The 20,086-nt window shown below is 56.8% G+C and overlaps 1 protein-coding gene across 1 annotated transcript in view; it reads left to right on the forward strand.

Moving 5' to 3' along the window:
• LOC139268193 (regulator of G-protein signaling protein-like) overlaps nucleotides 1-20,086 on the forward strand; it is a 161,522-nt gene that overhangs the window by 38,296 nt on the left and 103,140 nt on the right. Inside the window, exon 3 of the mRNA XM_070886243.1 lies at nucleotides 18,803-18,936. Within this exon, the coding sequence (XP_070742344.1) occupies nucleotides 18,803-18,936 (134 nt within the window). The remainder of the gene's footprint in view (nucleotides 1-18,802; nucleotides 18,937-20,086) is intronic.

Consider the following 20,086-nt stretch of genomic DNA (forward strand, 5'->3'; position numbering starts at 1 on the left):
TGCCCCTCCGACAGCGCAGCATTCCCTCAGTACTGCCCTTCTGTAGTGCAGACCTTGTTCAGTACTGACCCACTGACAGTGCAGTAGTCCTTCAGTACTGTCCCTCCAGCAGTGCAGCGCTCCCTCAGTTATGCCCCTCCGATAGTGCAGCACTCCCTCAGTACTGACCCTCCGACAGTGCAGCGCTCCCTCTGTAGTGGGCCCTCAGTAATGTCCCTTCGACAGTGCAGTGCTCCCTCAATTCTGCCCCTCCAAAAGAGCGGCACTGCCTCAGTACTGCCCCTCCGACAGCGCAGCACTCCCTCAGTACTGCCCTTCTGCCAGTGCAACATCCCTCCGTACTGTCCCTCCGACAGTGCAGCACTCCCTTGGTACTGCCCCTCCGACAGTGCAGCACTCCCCAGTACTGCTGCTCCTACAGTGCAGCACTCCCTCAATGCTGCCCCTCAGATAGTGCAGCACTCCCTTAGTACTGTCCGTCTGAGCAGTACTGTGCACCCTCATTAATGCCCCTCCGACAGTGCAGCACTCCCTCAGTACCATCCGTCTGACAGTACAGCGCTCCCTCGGTACTGCCACTACGACAGTGCAGCGCTCCCTCAGTACTGCCCCTCCGACTGTGCAGCACTCCCTCAGTACTGCCCCTCCGACAGTACAGTGCTCCCTCGGTACTGTGCCTCCGACATTGCAGCGCTCCCTCAATACTGCCCCTCCAACAATGCAGCACTCTCTCAGTACTGTCACTCCGACAATGCAGCACTCCCTCAGTACTGCCCCTCCGACAGTACAGTGCTCCCTCGGTACTGTGCCTCCGACATTGCAGCGCTCCCTCAATACTGCCCCTCCAACAATGCAGCACTCTCTCAGTACTGTCCCTCCGACAATGCAGCACTCCCTCAGTGCTGCCCATCCGACAGTGCGAGAATCCCTCAGTACTGCCCCTCTGACAGTGCAGCACTCCCGCAGTACTGCCACTCCGACCGTGCAGCACTCCCTCAGTACTGTCCGTCTGACAGTACAGTGCACCCTCGTTAATGCCCCTCCGACAGTGTAGCGCTCCCTCAGTACTGCCCCTCCGACAGTGCTGCACTCCCTCATTACTGCCGCTCCAATAGTGCAGCGCTCACTCAGTACTGCCTCTCCGACAGTGCAGCGCTCCCTCAGTACTGCCCCTCCAACAGTGCAACGCTCCCTCAGTAATTCTCCTACAAAAGTGCAACACTCCTTCCGTACTGCCCCTCCAACAGTGCACCACTCCCTCAGTACTGGCCCCCTGACAATGCAGCGCTCCCTCAGTAATTCCACTCCGACAGTGCAACACTCCCTCCGTACTGCCCCTCCAACAGTGCACCACTCGCTCAGTACTGGCCCCCTGACAATGCAGCGCTCCCTCAGTAATTCCACTCCGACAGTGCAACACTCCCTCCGTACTGCCCCTCCAACAGTGCACCACTCCCTCAGTATCGGCCCCCTGACAATGCAGCGCTCTCTCAGTAATTCCACTCCGACAGTGCGGCACTCCCTAAGTACTATCCCTGCGACAGTGCGGCATTCCCTCGGTACTGCCCCTCCGACTATGCAGCATTCCCTCAGTACTGCCGCTCCGACAGTGCAGCACTCCCTCAGTACTGCCACTCCGACAGTGCATCAGTCCCTCAGTACAGCCCCTCCGACAGTGCATCAGTCCCTCAGTACAGCCCCTCCAACAGTGCAGCACTCCCTCAGTACTGACACGCCGACAGTGCAGTGCTCCCTCAGTAGTGGCGCTCCCTCAGTACAGTCCCTCTGAGTGTGGCACTGCCTCAGTACTGCCCCTCCGACAGCGCAGCATTCCCTCAGTACTGCCCTTCTGTAGTGCAGACCTTGTTCAGTACTGACCCACTGACAGTGCAGTAGTCCTTCAGTACTGTCCCTCCAGCAGTGCAGCGCTCCCTCAGTTATGCCCCTCCGACAGTGCAGCACTCCCTCAGTACTGACCCTCCGACAGTGCAGCGCTCCCTCTGTAGTGGGCCCTCAGTAATGTCCCTTCGACAGTGCAGTGCTCCCTCAATTCTGCCCCTCCAAAAGAGCGGCACTGCCTCAGTACTGCCCCTCCGACAGCGCAGCACTCCCTCAGTACTGCCCTTCTGCCAGTGCAGACCTTGTTCAGTACTGACCCACTGACAGTGCAGCACTCCCTTAATACTGCCCCTCCGACAGTGCAGCAGTCCTTCAGTACTGTCCCTCCAACAGTGCAGCGCTCCCTCAGTTATGCCCCTCCGACAGTGCAGCACTCCCTCAGTACTGACCCTCCGACAGTGCAGCGCTCCCTCTGTAGTGGGCCCTCAGTAATGTCCCTTCGACAGTGCAGTGCTCCCTCAATTCTGCCCCTCCAAAAGAGCGGCACTCCCTCAGTACAGCCTTCCGACAGTGTAGCTCTCCCTCAGTACTATCTCTCCAACAGTGCAGCACTCCCTCAGTACTGCCCCTCAGACAGTAAAGCGCTCCCTCTGTAATGCCCCTCCGACAACGCAGTCCCTCAGTACTATCAAGAAAGACTGGATCAACTGGGCTTGTATTCACTGGAGTTCAGAAGAGTGAGAGGGGACCTCACTGAGACATTTAAAATTCTGACGGGTTTGGACAGGTTGGATGCAGGAACAATGTTCACAATGTTGGGGAAGTCCAGAACCAGGGGTCACAGTCTAAGGATAAGGGGTAAGCCATTTAGGACCGAGATGAGGAGAAACTTCTTCACCCAGAGAGTGATGAACCTGTGGAATTCTCTACCACAGAAAGTAGTTGAGGCCAATTCACTAAATATATTCAAAAGGGAGTTAGATGAAGTCCTTACTACTCGGGGGATCAAGGGGTATGGCGTGAAAGCAGGAAGGGGGTACTGAAGTTTCATGTTCAGCCATGAACTCATTGAATGGCGGTGCAGGCTGGAAGGGCTGAATGGCCTGCTCCTGCACCTATTTTGTATGTTTCTATGTTTCTACTGTTCCTCCGACAGTGCAGCGCTCCCTCAGTACTGCCCCTCCGACTATGCAGCATTCCCTCAGTACTGGCCCGCCGACAGTGCAGCAGTCACGCAGTAAATCCCCTCCGACAGTGCAGCACTCCCTCAGCACTGTCCGTCTGACAGTACAACGCTCCCTCAGTACTGCCACTCCGACAGTACAGCGCTCCCTCAGTACTGCCCCTCCGACTATGCAGCATTCCCTCAGTACTGCCCCTCCGATAGTACAGCATTCCCTCGGTACTGTCCCTCCGACAGTGCAGTGCTCAATCAATACTGCCCCTCCAACAATGCAGCACTCCCTCAGTACTGTCCCTCCGATAGTGCGGCGCTCCCTCAGTACTGCTCCTCCAACAATGCGGCGCTCCCTTATTACCGCCCCTCCGACAGCGCAGCATTCCCTCAGTACTGCCCTTCTGCAGTGCAGACCTTGTTCAGTACTGACCCACTGACAGTGCAGCAGTCCTTCAGTACTGTCCCTCCAACAGTGCAGCGCTCCCTCAGTTATGCCCCTCCGACAGTGCAGCACTCCCTCAGTACTGCCCCTCCGACAGCGCAGCATTCCCTCAGTACTGCCCTTCTGCAGTGCAGACCTTGTTCAGTACTGACCCACTGACAGTGCAGCAGTCCTTCAGTACTGTCCCTCCAACAGTGCAGCGCTCCCTCAGTTATGCCCCTCCGATAGTGCAGCACTCCCTCAGTACTGACCCTCCGACAGTGCAGTGCTCCCTCTGTAGTGGGCCCTCAGTAATGTCCCTTCGACAGTGCAGTGCTCCCTCAATTCTGCCCCTCCAAAAGAGCGGCACTGCCTCAGTACTGCCCCTCCGACAGCGCAGCACTCCCTCAGTACTGCCCTTCTGCCACTGCAGACGTTGTTCAGTACTGACCCACTGACAGTGCAGCACTCCCTTAATACTGCCCCTCCGACAGTGCAGCAGTCCTTCAGTACTGTCCCTCCAACAGTGCAGCGCTCCCTCAGTTATGCCCCTCCGACAGTGCAGCACTCCCTCAGTACTGACACGCCGACAGTGCAGTGCTCCCTCAGTAGTGGCGCTCCCTCAGTACCGTCTCTCTGAGTGTGGCACTGCCTCAGTACTGCCCCTCCGACAGCACAGCATTCCCTCAGTACTGCCGCTCCGACAGTGCAGCACTCCCTCAGGACTGCCCCTCCGACAGTGCGGCATTCCCACAGTATTGCCCCTCCGACAGTGCAGCATTCCCTCAGTATTGCCCCTCCGACAGTGCAGCGCTCCCTCAGTACTGTCCCTCAGACAGTTCGGCACTCCCTCAGAACTGACTCTAAGATAGTGCAGCTCTCCCTCAGTAATGCACCTCCGACAAAGCAGTCTCTCAGTACTGCCCATTTAACAGTGCAGCGTTCCCTTAATATACCAATCCGACAGCGCAGCACTCCCTCGGTACGGTTCCTCTGACAGTTCAGAGCTTCCTCAGTACTGTTCCTTCGGCAGTGCAGTGCTCTCTCAGTACTGCCCCTCCGACAGTGCAGCAGTCATTCAGTACTGTCCCTTCAACAGTGCAGCGCTCCCTCAGTTATGCCCCTCCGACAGTGCACCACTCCCTTGGTACTGCCCCTCCGACAGTGCGCCCTCCCTCAGTACTGTCCCCCTGACAGTGCAGTGCTCCCTCAGTAATTCTCCTGCGACAGTGTGGCACTCCCTCAGTACTGCCCCTCTGACAATGCAGCATTCCCTCGGTACTGCCCGTCCGACAGTGCTACATCCCACCGTACTGTCCCTCCGACAGTGCAGCACTCCCCAGTACTGCTGCTCCTACAGTGCAGCACTCCCTCAGTGCTGCCCCTCAGATAGTGCAGCACTCCCTTAGTACTGTCCGTCTGAGCAGTACTGTGCACCCTCATTAATGCCCCTCCGAGAGTGCAGCACTCCCTCAGTACCATCCGTCTGACAGTACAGCGCTCCCTCGGTACTGCCACTACGACAGTGCAGCGCTCCCTCAGTACTGCCCCTCCGACTGTGCAGCACTCCCTCAGTACTGCCCCTCCGACAGTACAGTAGTACAGTGCTCCCTCGGTACTGTGCCTCCGACATTGCAGCGCTCCCTCAATACTGCCCATCCAACAATGCAGCACTCTCTCAGTACTGTCCCTCCGACAATGCAGCACTCCCTCAGTACTGCCCCTCCGACAGTACAGTGCTCCCTCGGTACTGTGCCTCCGACATTGCAGCGCTCCCTCAAACTGCCCCTCCAACAATGCAGCACTCTCTCAGTACTGTCCCTCCGACAATGCAGCACTCCCTCAGTGCTGCCCATCCGACAGTGCAGCACTCCCTCAGTACTGCCACTCCGACAGTGCATCAGTCCCTCAGTACAGCCCCTCCAACAGTGCAGCACTCCCTCAGTACTGACACGCCGACAGTGCAGTGCTCCCTCAGTAGTGGCGCTCCCTCAGTACAGTCCCTCTGAGTGTGGCACTGCCTCAGTACTGCCCCTCCGACAGCGCAGCATTCCCTCAGTACTGCCCTTCTGTAGTGCAGACCTTGTTCAGTACTGACCCACTGACAGTGCAGTAGTCCTTCAGTACTGTCCCTCCAACAGTGCAGCGCTCCCTCAGTTATGCCCCTCCGACAGTGCAGCACTCCTTCAGTACTGACCCTCCGACAGTGCAGCGCTCCCTCTATAGTGGGCCCTCAGTAATGTCCCTTCGATAGTGCAGTGCTCCCTCAATTCTGCCCCTCCAAAAGAGCGGCACTGCCTTAGTACTGCCCCTCCGACAGCGCAGCACTCCCTCAGTACTGCCCTTCTGCCAGTGCAGACCTTGTTCAGTACTGACCCACTGACAGTGCAGCACTCCCTTAATAGTGCCCCTCTGACAGTGCAGCAGTCCTTCAGTACTGTCCCTCCAACAGTGCAGCGCTCCCTCAGTTATGCCCCTCCGACAGTGCAGCACTCCCTCAGTACTGACCCTCCGACAGTGCAGCGCTCCCTCTGTAGTGGGCCCTCAGTAATGCCCCTTCGACAGTGCAGTGCTCCCTCAATTCTGCCCCTCCAAAAGAGCGGCACTCCCTCAGTACAGCCTTCCGACAGTGTAGCTCTCCCTCAGTACTATCTCTCCAACAGTGCAGCACTCCCTCAGTACTGCCCCTCAGACAGTAAAGCGCTCCCTCTGTAATGCCCCTCCGACAACGCAGTCCCTCAGTACTATCAAGAAAGACTGGATCAACTGGGCTTGTATTCACTGGAGTTCAGAAGAGTGAGAGGGGACCTCACTGAGACATTTAAAATTCTGACGGGTTTGGACAGGTTGGATGCAGGAACAATGTTCACAATGTTGGGGAAGTCCAGAACCAGGGGTCACAGTCTAAGGATAAGGGGTAAGCCATTTAGGACCGAGATGAGGAGAAACTTCTTCACCCAGAGAGTGATGAACCTGTGGAATTCTCTACCACAGAAAGTAGTTGAGGCCAATTCACTAAATATATTCAAAAGGGAGTTAGATGAAGTCCTTACTACTCGGGGGATCAAGGGGTATGGCGTGAAAGCAGGAAGGGGGTACTGAAGTTTCATGTTCAGCCATGAACTCATTGAATGGCGGTGCAGGCTGGAAGGGCTGAATGGCCTGCTCCTGCACCTATTTTGTATGTTTCTATGTTTCTACTGTTCCTCCGACAGTGCAGCGCTCCCTCAGTACTGCCCCTCCGACTATGCAGCATTCCCTCAGTACTGGCCCGCCGACAGTGCAGCAGTCACGCAGTAATTCCCCTCCGACAGTGCAGCACTCCCTCAGCACTGTCCGTCTGACAGTACAACGCTCCCTCAGTACTGCCACTCCGACAGTACAGCGCTCCCTCAGTACTGCCCCTCCGACTATGCAGCATTCCCTCAGTACTGCCCCTCCGATAGTACAGCATTCCCTCGGTACTGTCCCTCCGACAGTGCAGTGCTCAATCAATACTGCCCCTCCAACAATGCAGCACTCCCTCAGTACTGTCCCTCCGATAGTGCGGCGCTCCCTCAGTACTGCTCCTCCAACAATGCGGCGCTCCCTTATTACCGCCCCTCCGACAGCGCAGCATTCCCTCAGTACTGCCCTTCTGCAGTGCAGACCTTGTTCAGTACTGACCCACTGACAGTGCAGCAGTCCTTCAGTACTGTCCCTCCAACAGTGCAGCGCTCCCTCAGTTATGCCCCTCCGACAGTGCAGCACTCCCTCAGTACTGCCCCTCCGACAGCGCAGCATTCCCTCAGTACTGCCCTTCTGCAGTGCAGACCTTGTTCAGTACTGACCCACTGACAGTGCAGCAGTCCTTCAGTACTGTCCCTCCAACAGTGCAGCGCTCCCTCAGTTATGCCCCTCCGATAGTGCAGCACTCCCTCAGTACTGACCCTCCGACAGTGCAGTGCTCCCTCTGTAGTGGGCCCTCAGTAATGTCCCTTCGACAGTGCAGTGCTCCCTCAATTCTGCCCCTCCAAAAGAGCGGCACTGCCTCAGTACTGCCCCTCCGACAGCGCAGCACTCCCTCAGTACTGCCCTTCTGCCACTGCAGACGTTGTTCAGTACTGACCCACTGACAGTGCAGCACTCCCTTAATACTGCCCCTCCGACAGTGCAGCAGTCCTTCAGTACTGTCCCTCCAACAGTGCAGCGCTCCCTCAGTTATGCCCCTCCGACAGTGCAGCACTCCCTCAGTACTGACACGCCGACAGTGCAGTGCTCCCTCAGTAGTGGCGCTCCCTCAGTACCGTCTCTCTGAGTGTGGCACTGCCTCAGTACTGCCCCTCCGACAGCACAGCATTCCCTCAGTACTGCCGCTCCGACAGTGCAGCACTCCCTCAGGACTGCCCCTCCGACAGTGCGGCATTCCCACAGTATTGCCCCTCCGACAGTGCTGCATTCCCTCAGTATTGCCCCTCCGACAGTGCAGCGCTCCCTCAGTACTGTCCCTCAGACAGTTCGGCACTCCCTCAGAACTGACTCTAAGATAGTGCAGCTCTCCCTCAGTAATGCACCTCCGACAAAGCAGTCTCTCAGTACTGCCCATTTAACAGTGCAGCGTTCCCTTAATATACCAATCCGACAGCGCAGCACTCCCTCGGTACGGTTCCTCTGACAGTTCAGAGCTTCCTCAGTACTGTTCCTTCGGCAGTGCAGTGCTCTCTCAGTACTGCCCCTCCGACAGTGCAGCAGTCATTCAGTACTGTCCCTTCAACAGTGCAGCGCTCCCTCAGTTATGCCCCTCCGACAGTGCACCACTCCCTTGGTACTGCCCCTCCGACAGTGCGCCCTCCCTCAGTACTGTCCCCCTGACAGTGCAGTGCTCCCTCAGTAATTCTCCTGCGACAGTGTGGCACTCCCTCAGTACTGCCCCTCTGACAATGCAGCATTCCCTCGGTACTGCCCGTCCGACAGTGCTACATCCCACCGTACTGTCCCTCCGACAGTGCAGCACTCCCCAGTACTGCTGCTCCTACAGTGCAGCACTCCCTCAGTGCTGCCCCTCAGATAGTGCAGCACTCCCTTAGTACTGTCCGTCTGAGCAGTACTGTGCACCCTCATTAATGCCCCTCCGAGAGTGCAGCACTCCCTCAGTACCATCCGTCTGACAGTACAGCGCTCCCTCGGTACTGCCACTACGACAGTGCAGCGCTCCCTCAGTACTGCCCCTCCGACTGTGCAGCACTCCCTCAGTACTGCCCCTCCGACAGTACAGTAGTACAGTGCTCCCTCGGTACTGTGCCTCCGACATTGCAGCGCTCCCTCAATACTGCCCATCCAACAATGCAGCACTCTCTCAGTACTGTCCCTCCGACAATGCAGCACTCCCTCAGTACTGCCCCTCCGACAGTACAGTGCTCCCTCGGTACTGTGCCTCCGACATTGCAGCGCTCCCTCAAACTGCCCCTCCAACAATGCAGCACTCTCTCAGTACTGTCCCTCCGACAATGCAGCACTCCCTCAGTGCTGCCCATCCGACAGTGCAGCACTCCCTCAGTACTGCCACTCCGACAGTGCATCAGTCCCTCAGTACAGCCCCTCCAACAGTGCAGCACTCCCTCAGTACTGACACGCCGACAGTGCAGTGCTCCCTCAGTAGTGGCGCTCCCTCAGTACAGTCCCTCTGAGTGTGGCACTGCCTCAGTACTGCCCCTCCGACAGCGCAGCATTCCCTCAGTACTGCCCTTCTGTAGTGCAGACCTTGTTCAGTACTGACCCACTGACAGTGCAGTAGTCCTTCAGTACTGTCCCTCCAACAGTGCAGCGCTCCCTCAGTTATGCCCCTCCGACAGTGCAGCACTCCTTCAGTACTGACCCTCCGACAGTGCAGCGCTCCCTCTATAGTGGGCCCTCAGTAATGTCCCTTCGATAGTGCAGTGCTCCCTCAATTCTGCCCCTCCAAAAGAGCGGCACTGCCTTAGTACTGCCCCTCCGACAGCGCAGCACTCCCTCAGTACTGCCCTTCTGCCAGTGCAGACCTTGTTCAGTACTGACCCACTGACAGTGCAGCACTCCCTTAATAGTGCCCCTCTGACAGTGCAGCAGTCCTTCAGTACTGTCCCTCCAACAGTGCAGCGCTCCCTCAGTTATGCCCCTCCGACAGTGCAGCACTCCCTCAGTACTGACCCTCCGACAGTGCAGCGCTCCCTCTGTAGTGGGCCCTCAGTAATGCCCCTTCGACAGTGCAGTGCTCCCTCAATTCTGCCCCTCCAAAAGAGCGGCACTCCCTCAGTACAGCCTTCCGACAGTGTAGCTCTCCCTCAGTACTATCTCTCCAACAGTGCAGCACTCCCTCAGTACTGCCCCTCAGACAGTAAAGCGCTCCCTCTGTAATGCCCCTCCGACAACGCAGTCCCTCAGTACTATCAAGAAAGACTGGATCAACTGGGCTTGTATTCACTGGAGTTCAGAAGAGTGAGAGGGGACCTCACTGAGACATTTAAAATTCTGACGGGTTTGGACAGGTTGGATGCAGGAACAATGTTCACAATGTTGGGGAAGTCCAGAACCAGGGGTCACAGTCTAAGGATAAGGGGTAAGCCATTTAGGACCGAGATGAGGAGAAACTTCTTCACCCAGAGAGTGATGAACCTGTGGAATTCTCTACCACAGAAAGTAGTTGAGGCCAATTCACTAAATATATTCAAAAGGGAGTTAGATGAAGTCCTTACTACTCGGGGGATCAAGGGGTATGGCGTGAAAGCAGGAGGGGGGTACTGAAGTTTCATGTTCAGCCATGAACTCATTGAATGGCGGTGCAGGCTGGAAGGGCTGAATGGCCTGCTCCTGCACCTATTTTGTATGTTTCTATGTTTCTACTGTTCCTCCGACAGTGCAGCGCTCCCTCAGTACTGCCCCTCCGACTATGCAGCATTCCCTCAGTACTGGCCCGCCGACAGTGCAGCAGTCACGCAGTAAATCCCCTCCGACAGTGCAGCACTCCCTCAGCACTGTCCGTCTGACAGTACAACGCTCCCTCAGTACTGCCACTCCGACAGTACAGCGCTCCCTCAGTACTGCCCCTCCGACTATGCAGCATTCCCTCAGTACTGCCCCTCCGATAGTACAGCATTCCCTCGGTACTGTCCCTCCGACAGTGCAGTGCTCAATCAATACTGCCCCTCCAACAATGCAGCACTCCCTCAGTACTGTCCCTCCGATAGTGCGGCGCTCCCTCAGTACTGCTCCTCCGACAATGCGGCGCTCCCTTATTACCGCCCCTCCGACAGCGCAGCATTCCCTCAGTACTGCCCTTCTGCAGTGCAGACCTTGTTCAGTACTGACCCACTGACAGTGCAGCAGTCCTTCAGTACTGTCCCTCCAACAGTGCAGCGCTCCCTCAGTACAGCCCTTCCAACAGTGCAGCACTCCCTCAGTACTGACACGCCGACAGTGCAGTGCTCCCTCAGTAGTGGCGCTCCCTCAGTACCGTCCCTCTGAGTGTGGCACTGCCTCAGTACTGCCCCTCCGACAGCACAGCATTCCCTCAATACTGCCGCTCCGACAGTGCAGCACTCCCTCAGTATTGCCCCTCCGACAGTGCAGTGCTCCCTCTGTACTGTCCCTCAGACAGTTCGGCACTCCCTCAGAACTGACTCTAAGACAGTGCAGCTCTCCCTCAGTAATGCACCTCCGACAAAGCAGTCTCTCAGTACTGCCCCTTTGACAGTGCAGCGCTCCCTTAATATACCAATCCGACAGGTCAGCGCTTCCTCAGTACTGTTCCTTCGGCAGTGCAGTGCTCTCTCAGTACTGTCCCTCCGACAGTGCAGCAGTCCTTCAGTACTGTCCCTTCAACAGTGCAGCGCTCCCTCAGTTATGCCCCTTCGACAGTGCACCACTCCCTTGGTACTGCCCCTCCGACAGTGCGCCCTCACACAGTACTGCCCCCCTGACAGTGCAGTGCTCCCTCAGTAATTCTCCTGTGACAGTGCGGCACTCCCTCAGTACTGCCCCTCTGACAATGCAGCATTCCCTCGGTACTGCCCGTCCGACAGTGCAACATCCCTCCGTACTGTCCCTCTGACAGTGCAGCACTCCCTTGGTACTGCCCCTCCGACAGTGCACCACTCCCTTGGTACTGCCCCTCCGAATGTGCAGCACTCCCCAGTACTGCTGCTCCTACAGTGCAGCACTCCCTCAGTGCTGCCCCTCAGATAGTGCAGCACTCCCTTAGTACTGTCCGTCTGAGCAGTACTGTGCACCCTCATTAATGCCCCTCCGAGAGTGCAGCACTCCCTCAGTACCATTCGTCTGACAGTACAGCGCTCCCTCGGTACTGCCACTACGACAGTGCAGCGCTCCCTCAGTACTGCCCCTCCGACTGTGCAGCACTCCCTCAGTACTGCCCCTCCGACAGTACAGTGCTCCCTCGGTACTGTGCCTCCGACATTGCAGCGCTCCCTCAATATTGCCCCTCCAACAATGCAGCACTCTTTCAGTACTGTCCCTCCGACAATGCAGCACTCCCTCAGTGCTGCCCATCCGACAGTGCGAGAATCCCTCAGTACTGCCCCTCTGACAGTGCAGCACTCCCGCAGTACTGCCACTCCGACCGTGCAGCACTCCCTCAGTACTGTCCGTCTGACAGTACAGTGCACCCTCGTTAATGCCCCTCCGACAGTGTAGCGCTCCCTCAGTACTGCCCCTCCGACAGTGCTGCACTCCCTCATTACTTCTGCTCCAATAGTGCAGCGCTCACTCAGTACTGCCTCTCCGACAGTGCAGTGCTCCCTCAGTACTGCCCCTCCGACAGTGCAACGCTCCCTCAGTAATTCTCCTACAAAAGTGCAACACTCCTTCCGTACTGCCCCTCCAACAGTGCACCACTCCCTCAGTACTGGCCCCCTGACAATGCACCGCTCCCTCAGTAATTCCACTCCGACAGTGCAACACTCCCTCCGTACTGCCCCTCCAACAGTGCACCACTCCCTCAGTACTGCCCCCCTGACAATGCAGCGCTCCCTCAGTAATTCCACTCCGACAGTGCAACACTCCCTCCGTACTGCCCCTCCAACAGTGCACCACTCCCTCAGTACCGGCCCCCTGACAATGCAGCGCTCTCTCAGTAATTCCACTCCGACAGTGCGGCACTCCCTAAGTACTATCCCTGCGACAGTGCGGCATTCCCTAGGTACTGTCCCTCTGACAATGCAGCATTCCCTCAGTACTGCCCCTCCGACAGTGCACCACTCTCTCAGTACTGCCCCTCCGACAGTGCAGCACTCCCTCAGTACTGCCACTCCGACAGTGCATCAGTCCCTCAGTACAGCCCCTCCAACAGTGCAGCACTCCCTCAGTACTGACACGCCGACAGTGCAGTGCTCCCTCAGTAGTGGCGCTCCCTCAGTACAGTCCCTCTGAGTGTGGCACTGCCTCAGTACTGCCCCTCCGACTGCGCAGCATTCCCTCAGTACTGCCCTTCTGTAGTGCAGACCTTGTTCAGTACTGACCCACTGACAGTGCAGCAGTCCTTCAGTACTGTCCCTCCAGCAGTGCAGCGCTCCCTCAGTTATGCCCCTCCGACAGTGCAGCACTCCCTCAGTACTGACCCTCCGACAGTGCAGCGCTCCCTCTGTAGTGGGCCCTCAGTAATGTCCCTTCGACAGTGCAATGCTCCCTCAATTCTGCCCCTCCAAAAGAGCGGCACTGCCTCAGTACTGCCCCTCCGACAGCGCAGCACTCCCTCAGTACTGCCCTTCTGCCAGTGCAGACCTTGTTCAGTACTGACCCACTGACAGTGCAGCACTCCCTTAATACTGCCCCTCCGACAGTGCAGCAGTCCTTCAGTACTGTCCCTCCAACAGTGCAGCACTCCCTCAGTACTGACCCTCCGACAGTGCAGCGCTCCCTCTGTAGTGGGCCCTCAGTAATGTCCCTTCGACAGTGCAATGCTCCCTCAATTCTGCCCCTCCAAAAGAGCGGCACTGCCTCAGTACTGCCCCTCCGACAGCGCAGCACTCCCTCAGTACTGCCCTTCTGCCAGTGCAGACCTTGTTCAGTACTGACCCACTGACAGTGCAGCACTCCCTTAATACTGCCCCTCCGACAGTGCAGCAGTCCTTCAGTACTGTCCCTCCAACAGTGCAGCGCTCCCTCAGTTATGCCCCTCCGACAGTGCAGCACTCCCTCAGTACTGACCCTCCGACAGTGCAGCGCTCCCTCTGTAGTGGGCCCTCAGTAATGCCCCTTCGACAGTGCAGTGCTCCCTCAATTCTGCCCCTCCAAAAGAGCGGCACTCCCTCAGTACAGCCTTCCGACAGTGTAGCTCTCCCTCAGTACTATCTCTCCAACAGTGCAGCACTCCCTCAGTACTGCCCCTCAGACAGTAAAGCGCTCCCTCTGTAATGCCCCTCCGACAACGCAGTCCCTCAGTACTATCAAGAAAGACTGGATCAACTGGGCTTGTATTCACTGGAGTTCAGAAGAGTGAGAGGGGACCTCACTGAGACATTTAAAATTCTGACGGGTTTGGACAGGTTGGATGCAGGAACAATGTTCCCAATGTTGGGGAAGTCCAGAACCAGGGGTCACAGTCTAAGGATAAGTAGTAAGCCATTTAGGACCGAGATGAGGAGAAACTTCTTCACCCAGAGAGTGATGAACCTGTGGAATTCTCTACCACAGAAAGTAGTTGAGGCCAATTCACTAAATATATTCAAAAGGGAGTTAGATGAAGTCCTTACTACTCGGGGGATCAAGGGGTATGGCGTGAAAGCAGGAAGGGAGTACTGAAGTTTCATGTTCAGCCATGAACTCATTGAATGGCGGTGCAGGCTGGAAGGGCTGAATGGCCTGCTCCTGCACCTATTTTCTATGTTTCTATGTGTCTACTGTTCCTCCGACAGTGCAGCGCTCCCTCAGTACTGCCACTCCGACTATGCAGCATTCCCTCAGTACTTCCCCTCCGACAGTGCAGCGCTCCCTCAGTACTGCCCCTCCGACTATGCAGCATTCCCTCAGTACTGCCCCTCCGACAGTGCAGCACTCCCTCAGTACTGCCACTCCGACAGTGCATCAGTCCCTCAGTACAGCCCCTCCGACAGTGCAGCGCTCCCTCAGTACTGTCCCTCAGACAGTTCGGCACTCCCTCAGAACTGACTCTAAGATAGTGCAGCTCTCCCTCAGTAATGCACCTCCGACAAAGCAGTCTCTCAGTACTGCCCCTTTGACAGTGCAGCGCTCCCTTAATATACCAATCCGACAATGCAGCACTCCCTCGGTACGGTTCCTCTGACAGTTCAGCGATTCCTCAGTACTGTTCCTCCGGCAGTGCAGTGCTCTCTCAGTACTGCCCCTCCGACAGTGCAGCAGTCCTTCAGTACTGTCCCTTCAACAGTGCGCCCTCCCTCAGTACTGCGCCCCTGACAGTGCAGTGCTCCCTCAGTAATTCTCCTGCGACAGTGCGGCACTGCCTCAGTACTGCCCCTCTGACAATGCAGCATTCCCTCAGTACTGCCCGTCCGACAGTGCAACATCCCTCTGTACTGTCCCTCCGACAGTGCAGCACTCCCTTGGTACTGCCCCTCCTACAGTGCAGCACTCCCTTGGTACTGCCCCTCAGATAGTGCAGCACTCCCTTAGTACTGTCCGTCTGAGCAGTACTGTGCACCCTCATTAATGCCCCTCCGACAGTGCAGCACTCCCTCAGTACCATCCGTCTGACAGTACAGCGCTCCCTCGGTACTGCCACTACGACAGTGCAGCGCTCCCTCAGTACTGCCCCTCCGACTGTGCAGCACTCCCTCAGTACTGCCCCTCCGATAGTACAGTGCTCCCTCGGTACTGTGCCTCCGACATTGCAGCGCTCCCTCAATACTGCCCCTCCAACAATGCAGCACTCTCTCAGTACTGTCCCTCCGACAATGCAGCACTCCCTCAGTGCTGCCCATCCGACAGTGCGAGAATCCCTCAGTACTGCCCCTCCGACAGTGCAGCACTCCCTCAGTACTGTCCGTCTGACAGTACAGTGCACCCTCGTTAATGCCCCTCCGACAGTGTAGCGCTCCCTCAGTACTGCCCCTCCGACAGTGCTGCACTCATTACTGCCGCTCCAATAGTGCAGCGCTCCCTCAGTACTGCCTCTCCGACAGTGCAGTGCTCCCTCAGTACTGCCCCTCCGACAGTGCAGCACTCCCTCAGTACTGTCCGTCTGACAGTACAGTGCACCCTCGTTAATGCCCCTCCGACAGTGTAGCGCTCCCTCAGTACTACCCCTCCGACAGTGCTGCACTCCCTCATTACTGCCGCTCCAATAGTGCAGCGCTCCCTCAGTACTGCCTCTCCGACAGTGCAGTGCTCCCTCAGTACTGCCCCTCCGACAGTGCAACGCTCCCTCAGTAATTCTCCTACAAAAGTGCAACACTCCTTCCGTACTGCCCCTCCAACAGTGCACCACTCCCTCAGTACTGGTCCCCTGACAATGCACCGCTCCCTCAGTAATTCCACTCCGACAGTGCAACACTCCCTCCGTACTGCCCCTCCAACAGTGCACCACTCCCTCAGTACCGGCCCCCTGACAATGCAGCGCTCTCTCAGTAATTCCACTCCGACAGTGCGGCACTCCCTAAGTACTATCCCTGCGACATTGCGGCATTCCCTAGGTACTGTCCCTCTGACAATGCAGCATTCCCTCAGTACTGCCCCTCCGACAGTGCACCACTCTCTCAGTACTGCCCCTCCGACAGTGCAGCACTCCCTCAGTCCTGCCCCTCCGGCAGTGCGGCACTCCCTCAGTACTATCCCTGTGAAGTGCGACACTCCCTCAGTACTGTCCGTCTGACAGTACAGCACTCCCTCGGTACTGTCCCTCCCACAGTGCAGCGCTCCCTCAATACTGCCCCTCCAACAATGCGGCGCTCCCTCAGTACTGTCCCTCCGACAGTGCGGCGCTCCCTCAGTACTGCCCCTCCGACAATGCGGCGCTGCCTTAGTACTGCCCCTCCGACAGTGCAGCACTCCCTCAGTACTGCCCCTCCGGCAGTGCAGCACTCCCTCAGTACTGCACCTCCGACAACGCAGCACTCCCTCAATACTGCAACTCCGACAGTGCGGCACTCCCTCAGTACTCTCCGTCCGACAGTGCGCCCTCCCTCAGTACTGGCCCCCTGACAGTGCAGCGCTCCCTCAGTAATTCCCCTCCGACAGAGCGGCACTCCCTCAGTAATATCCCTGCGACAGTGCGGCACTCCCTCAGTACTGTCCTTCTGACAATGCGGCACTCCCTCAGTACTGCCCCTCTGACAATGCAACGTTCCCCCCGTACTGTCCCTCCGACAGTGCGGCACTCCCTAAGTACTGCCCCTCCGACAATGCAGCACTCCCTCAGTACTGTCCGTCTGATAGTACAGTGTACCCTCATTAATGCCCCTCCAACAGTGCAGCACTCTCTCAGTACTGCCCCTCCGACAGTGCAGCGCTCCCTCAGTATTCCCCTCCGACAGTGCAGTACTCCCTCAGTATTACCCCTCCGATAGTGCGTCACTCCCTCAGAACTGACTCTCAGACAGTGCATCACTCCCTCAGTAATGCACCTCCGACAAAGCAGTCCCTCAGTACTTCCCCTCTGACAGTGCAGCACTCCCTCAGTGCTGCCCCTCAGATAGTGCAGCACTCCCTCAGTACTGTCTGCATGAACAATACTGTGCACCCTCATTAATGCCCCACCGACTGTGCAGCACTCCCTCAGTACTGCCCCTCCGATAGTACAGCGCTAACTCGGTACTGTCCCTCCGACAGTGCAGCGCTCCCTCACTACTGTCCCTCCAACAATGCAGCGCTCCCTCAGTACTGTCCCTCCGACAGTGAGGAACTCCCTCAGTACAGCCCCTCCGACTGTGCAGCGCTCCCTTAGTACTGCCCCTCCGACAGTGCGCGACTTCCTCAGTACTGCCCCTCCGACAGTACAGCACTCCCACAGTACTGCCCCTCCGATTTTGCAGCGCTCCCTCAGTACTGCCCCTCCAACAGTGCGGCACTCCCTCAGTACTGCCCCTCCGACAGTGCAGCGTTCCCTCAGTACTGCACCTCCGACAGTGCAGCATTCCCTCAGTACTGCCGCTCCAAAAGTGCAGCGCTCCATCAGTACTGCCCCCCGACAGTGCAGCGATCCCTCAGTACTGCCCCTCCGACAGCACAACACTCCCTCAGTACTGCCCCACCGACAGTGCAGCACTCCCTCAGTACTGCACCTCCGTCAGTGCAGCACTCACTCAGTATTCCCCTCCATCAGTGCAGTTCTCCCTCAGTATTATCCCTCCGACAGTGCGTCACTCCTTCTGGACTGACTCTCAGACAGTGCAGCACTCCCTCAGTAATGCACCTCCGACAAAGCAGTCCCTCAGTACTGCCGCTCCAACAGTGCAGCGCTCCCTCAGTACTGCCCCTCCGACAGTGCAGCACTCCCTCAGTACTGCCCCTCCGACAGTGCAGCACTCCCTCAGTACTGTCCGTCTGACAGTACAGTGCACCCTCGATAATGCCCCTCCGACAGTGTAGCGCTCCCTCAGTACTGCCCCTCCGACAGTGATGCACTCCCTCAGTACTGCCGCTCCAATAGTGCAGCGCTACCTCAGTACTGGCCCTCCGACAGTGCAACGCTCCCTCAGTACTGGCCCCCTGACAATGCACCGCTCCCTCAGTAATTCCACTCCGACATGGCAACACTCCCTCAGTACTGACCCACCTACTGTGCAGCACTCCCTGAGTACTGCCTCTCCGACAGTGCAGCACTCCCTCAGTACTGACCCACCTACTGTGCAGCACTCCCTCAGTACTGCGCGTCCGACAGTGCAGCACTCCGTCAGTACTGACCCACCTACTGTGCAGCACTCCCTCAGTACTGCCCCTCCGACGGTGCGGCACTCCCTCAGTACTGCCCCTCCGACAGTGCAGCACTCCCTCAGTACTGCCCCTCCGACAGTGCAGCACTCCCTCAGTACTGCCCGTCCGACAGTGCAGCGCTACCTCAGTACTGCCCCTCAGACAGTGCAGCACTCCCTCAGTACTGCCCCTCCGACAGTGCAGCGCTACCTCAGTATTGCCCCTTCAACAGTGCAGCACTCCCTCAGTACTGACCCACCTACTGTGCAGTACTCCCTCAGTACTGCACTGAGGTGTCAGCCTGGATTAGGTGCTGTTGTATCTGGAGTGGGGCTTTGAAGCAGATTGCGACCCAATAAGTTCGATGACGGTGCTCGGTGTTACAATCAGTGTGGGAACCACTGCAATAAAGACAGTGGGAATAATGCTCTTCAAATATTTTTATCAGGAGCCAGTCATTTTGATGTCTCTCTCCCTCTCTCTTTCACTCCTTGGCCTTCCCACAGGTTCTATCATCAGAATTTATTGAGCATATTTGGCAAACCCATCATTCGATGGAGGAAGGAATACGTCTCTCCCAATTACGTCCACCCATCTTTTCGAGATGAGTTCCATAAGATAATCCAACAATTTGGTGCAGGTAAGGATTGGTCGAACTGGGAATGGAAAGGATAGAGGCCACTTGAACACATGTTGCACCTCAGTTACTCTGCCGAGACTTCCTATCACTCCCTCATTGTCAACCAAACCAAACCTGGCACTGTATCTTATAGCAGAGCCTTTGCGGTCCGATCGGATGACAGTGTCTTCTGCCTGCTGACTAAAGATTCTGCATGAAGAGCATTGGCCCAGTGTCGGTTCCTTTGGCGGGAAGACCTCAATGTCAGCCACACTGATCAAACACAACACAACAGTGCACTATTCTGAGGTTGGGGCTGAAGCCCAATGTTGGGACACTGTAGAGGAAGTTTTACTCCGTATCTAATCCGTGCTGTACCTGCCCTGGGAATGTTTGATAGGACAGTGTAGAGGGAGCTTTACTCTGTATCTAACCCGTGCTGTACCTGCCCTGGGAGTGTTTGATGGGACAGTGTAGAGGGAGCTTTACTCTGTATGTAACTCGTGCTGTACCTGCCCTGGGAGTGTTTGATGGGACAGTGTAGAGGGAGCTTTACTCTGTATGAAACCCGTGCTGTACCTGCCCTGGGAGTGTTTGATGGGACAGTGTAGAGGGAGCTTTACTCTGTATCTAACCCGTGCTGTACCTGCCCTGGGAGTGTTTGATGGGACAGTGTAGAGGGAGTTTTACTCTGTATGTAACCCGTGCTGTACCTGCCCTGGGAGTGTTTGATGGGACAGTGTAGAGGGAGCTTTACTCTGTATGTAACCCCTGCTGTACCTGCCCTGGGAGTGTTTGGTGGGACAGTGTAGAGAGAGCTTTATTCTGTATCTAACCCGTGCTGTACCTGCCCTGGGAGTGTTTGGTGGGACAGTGTAGAGAGAGCTTTATTCTGTATCTAACCCGTGCTGTACCTACAAAAGCAAAATACTGCGGATGCTTGAATCTGAAATAAAGACAGAAAATGCTGGAAAGCTGAGCGGGTCAGGCAACATCTGTAGAGAGAAACAGAGTTAACGTTTCGGGTCGATGACCCTTCGTCAGAACTGGCAAATGTTCCAAAGGAGCATTCTTAAGGAACACTGAAAGGGGGAGGGGAGGAAAGATAACAAGGGAAGGTCTGTGAATCGGGTGGAAGACAGGAGAGATCAGTCTTTACGGTAGAGGGCAC

This window comes from Pristiophorus japonicus, chromosome 8 (assembly GCF_044704955.1).
Source record: "Pristiophorus japonicus isolate sPriJap1 chromosome 8, sPriJap1.hap1, whole genome shotgun sequence".
NCBI classification, from domain to species: Eukaryota; Metazoa; Chordata; class Chondrichthyes; family Pristiophoridae; genus Pristiophorus; species Pristiophorus japonicus.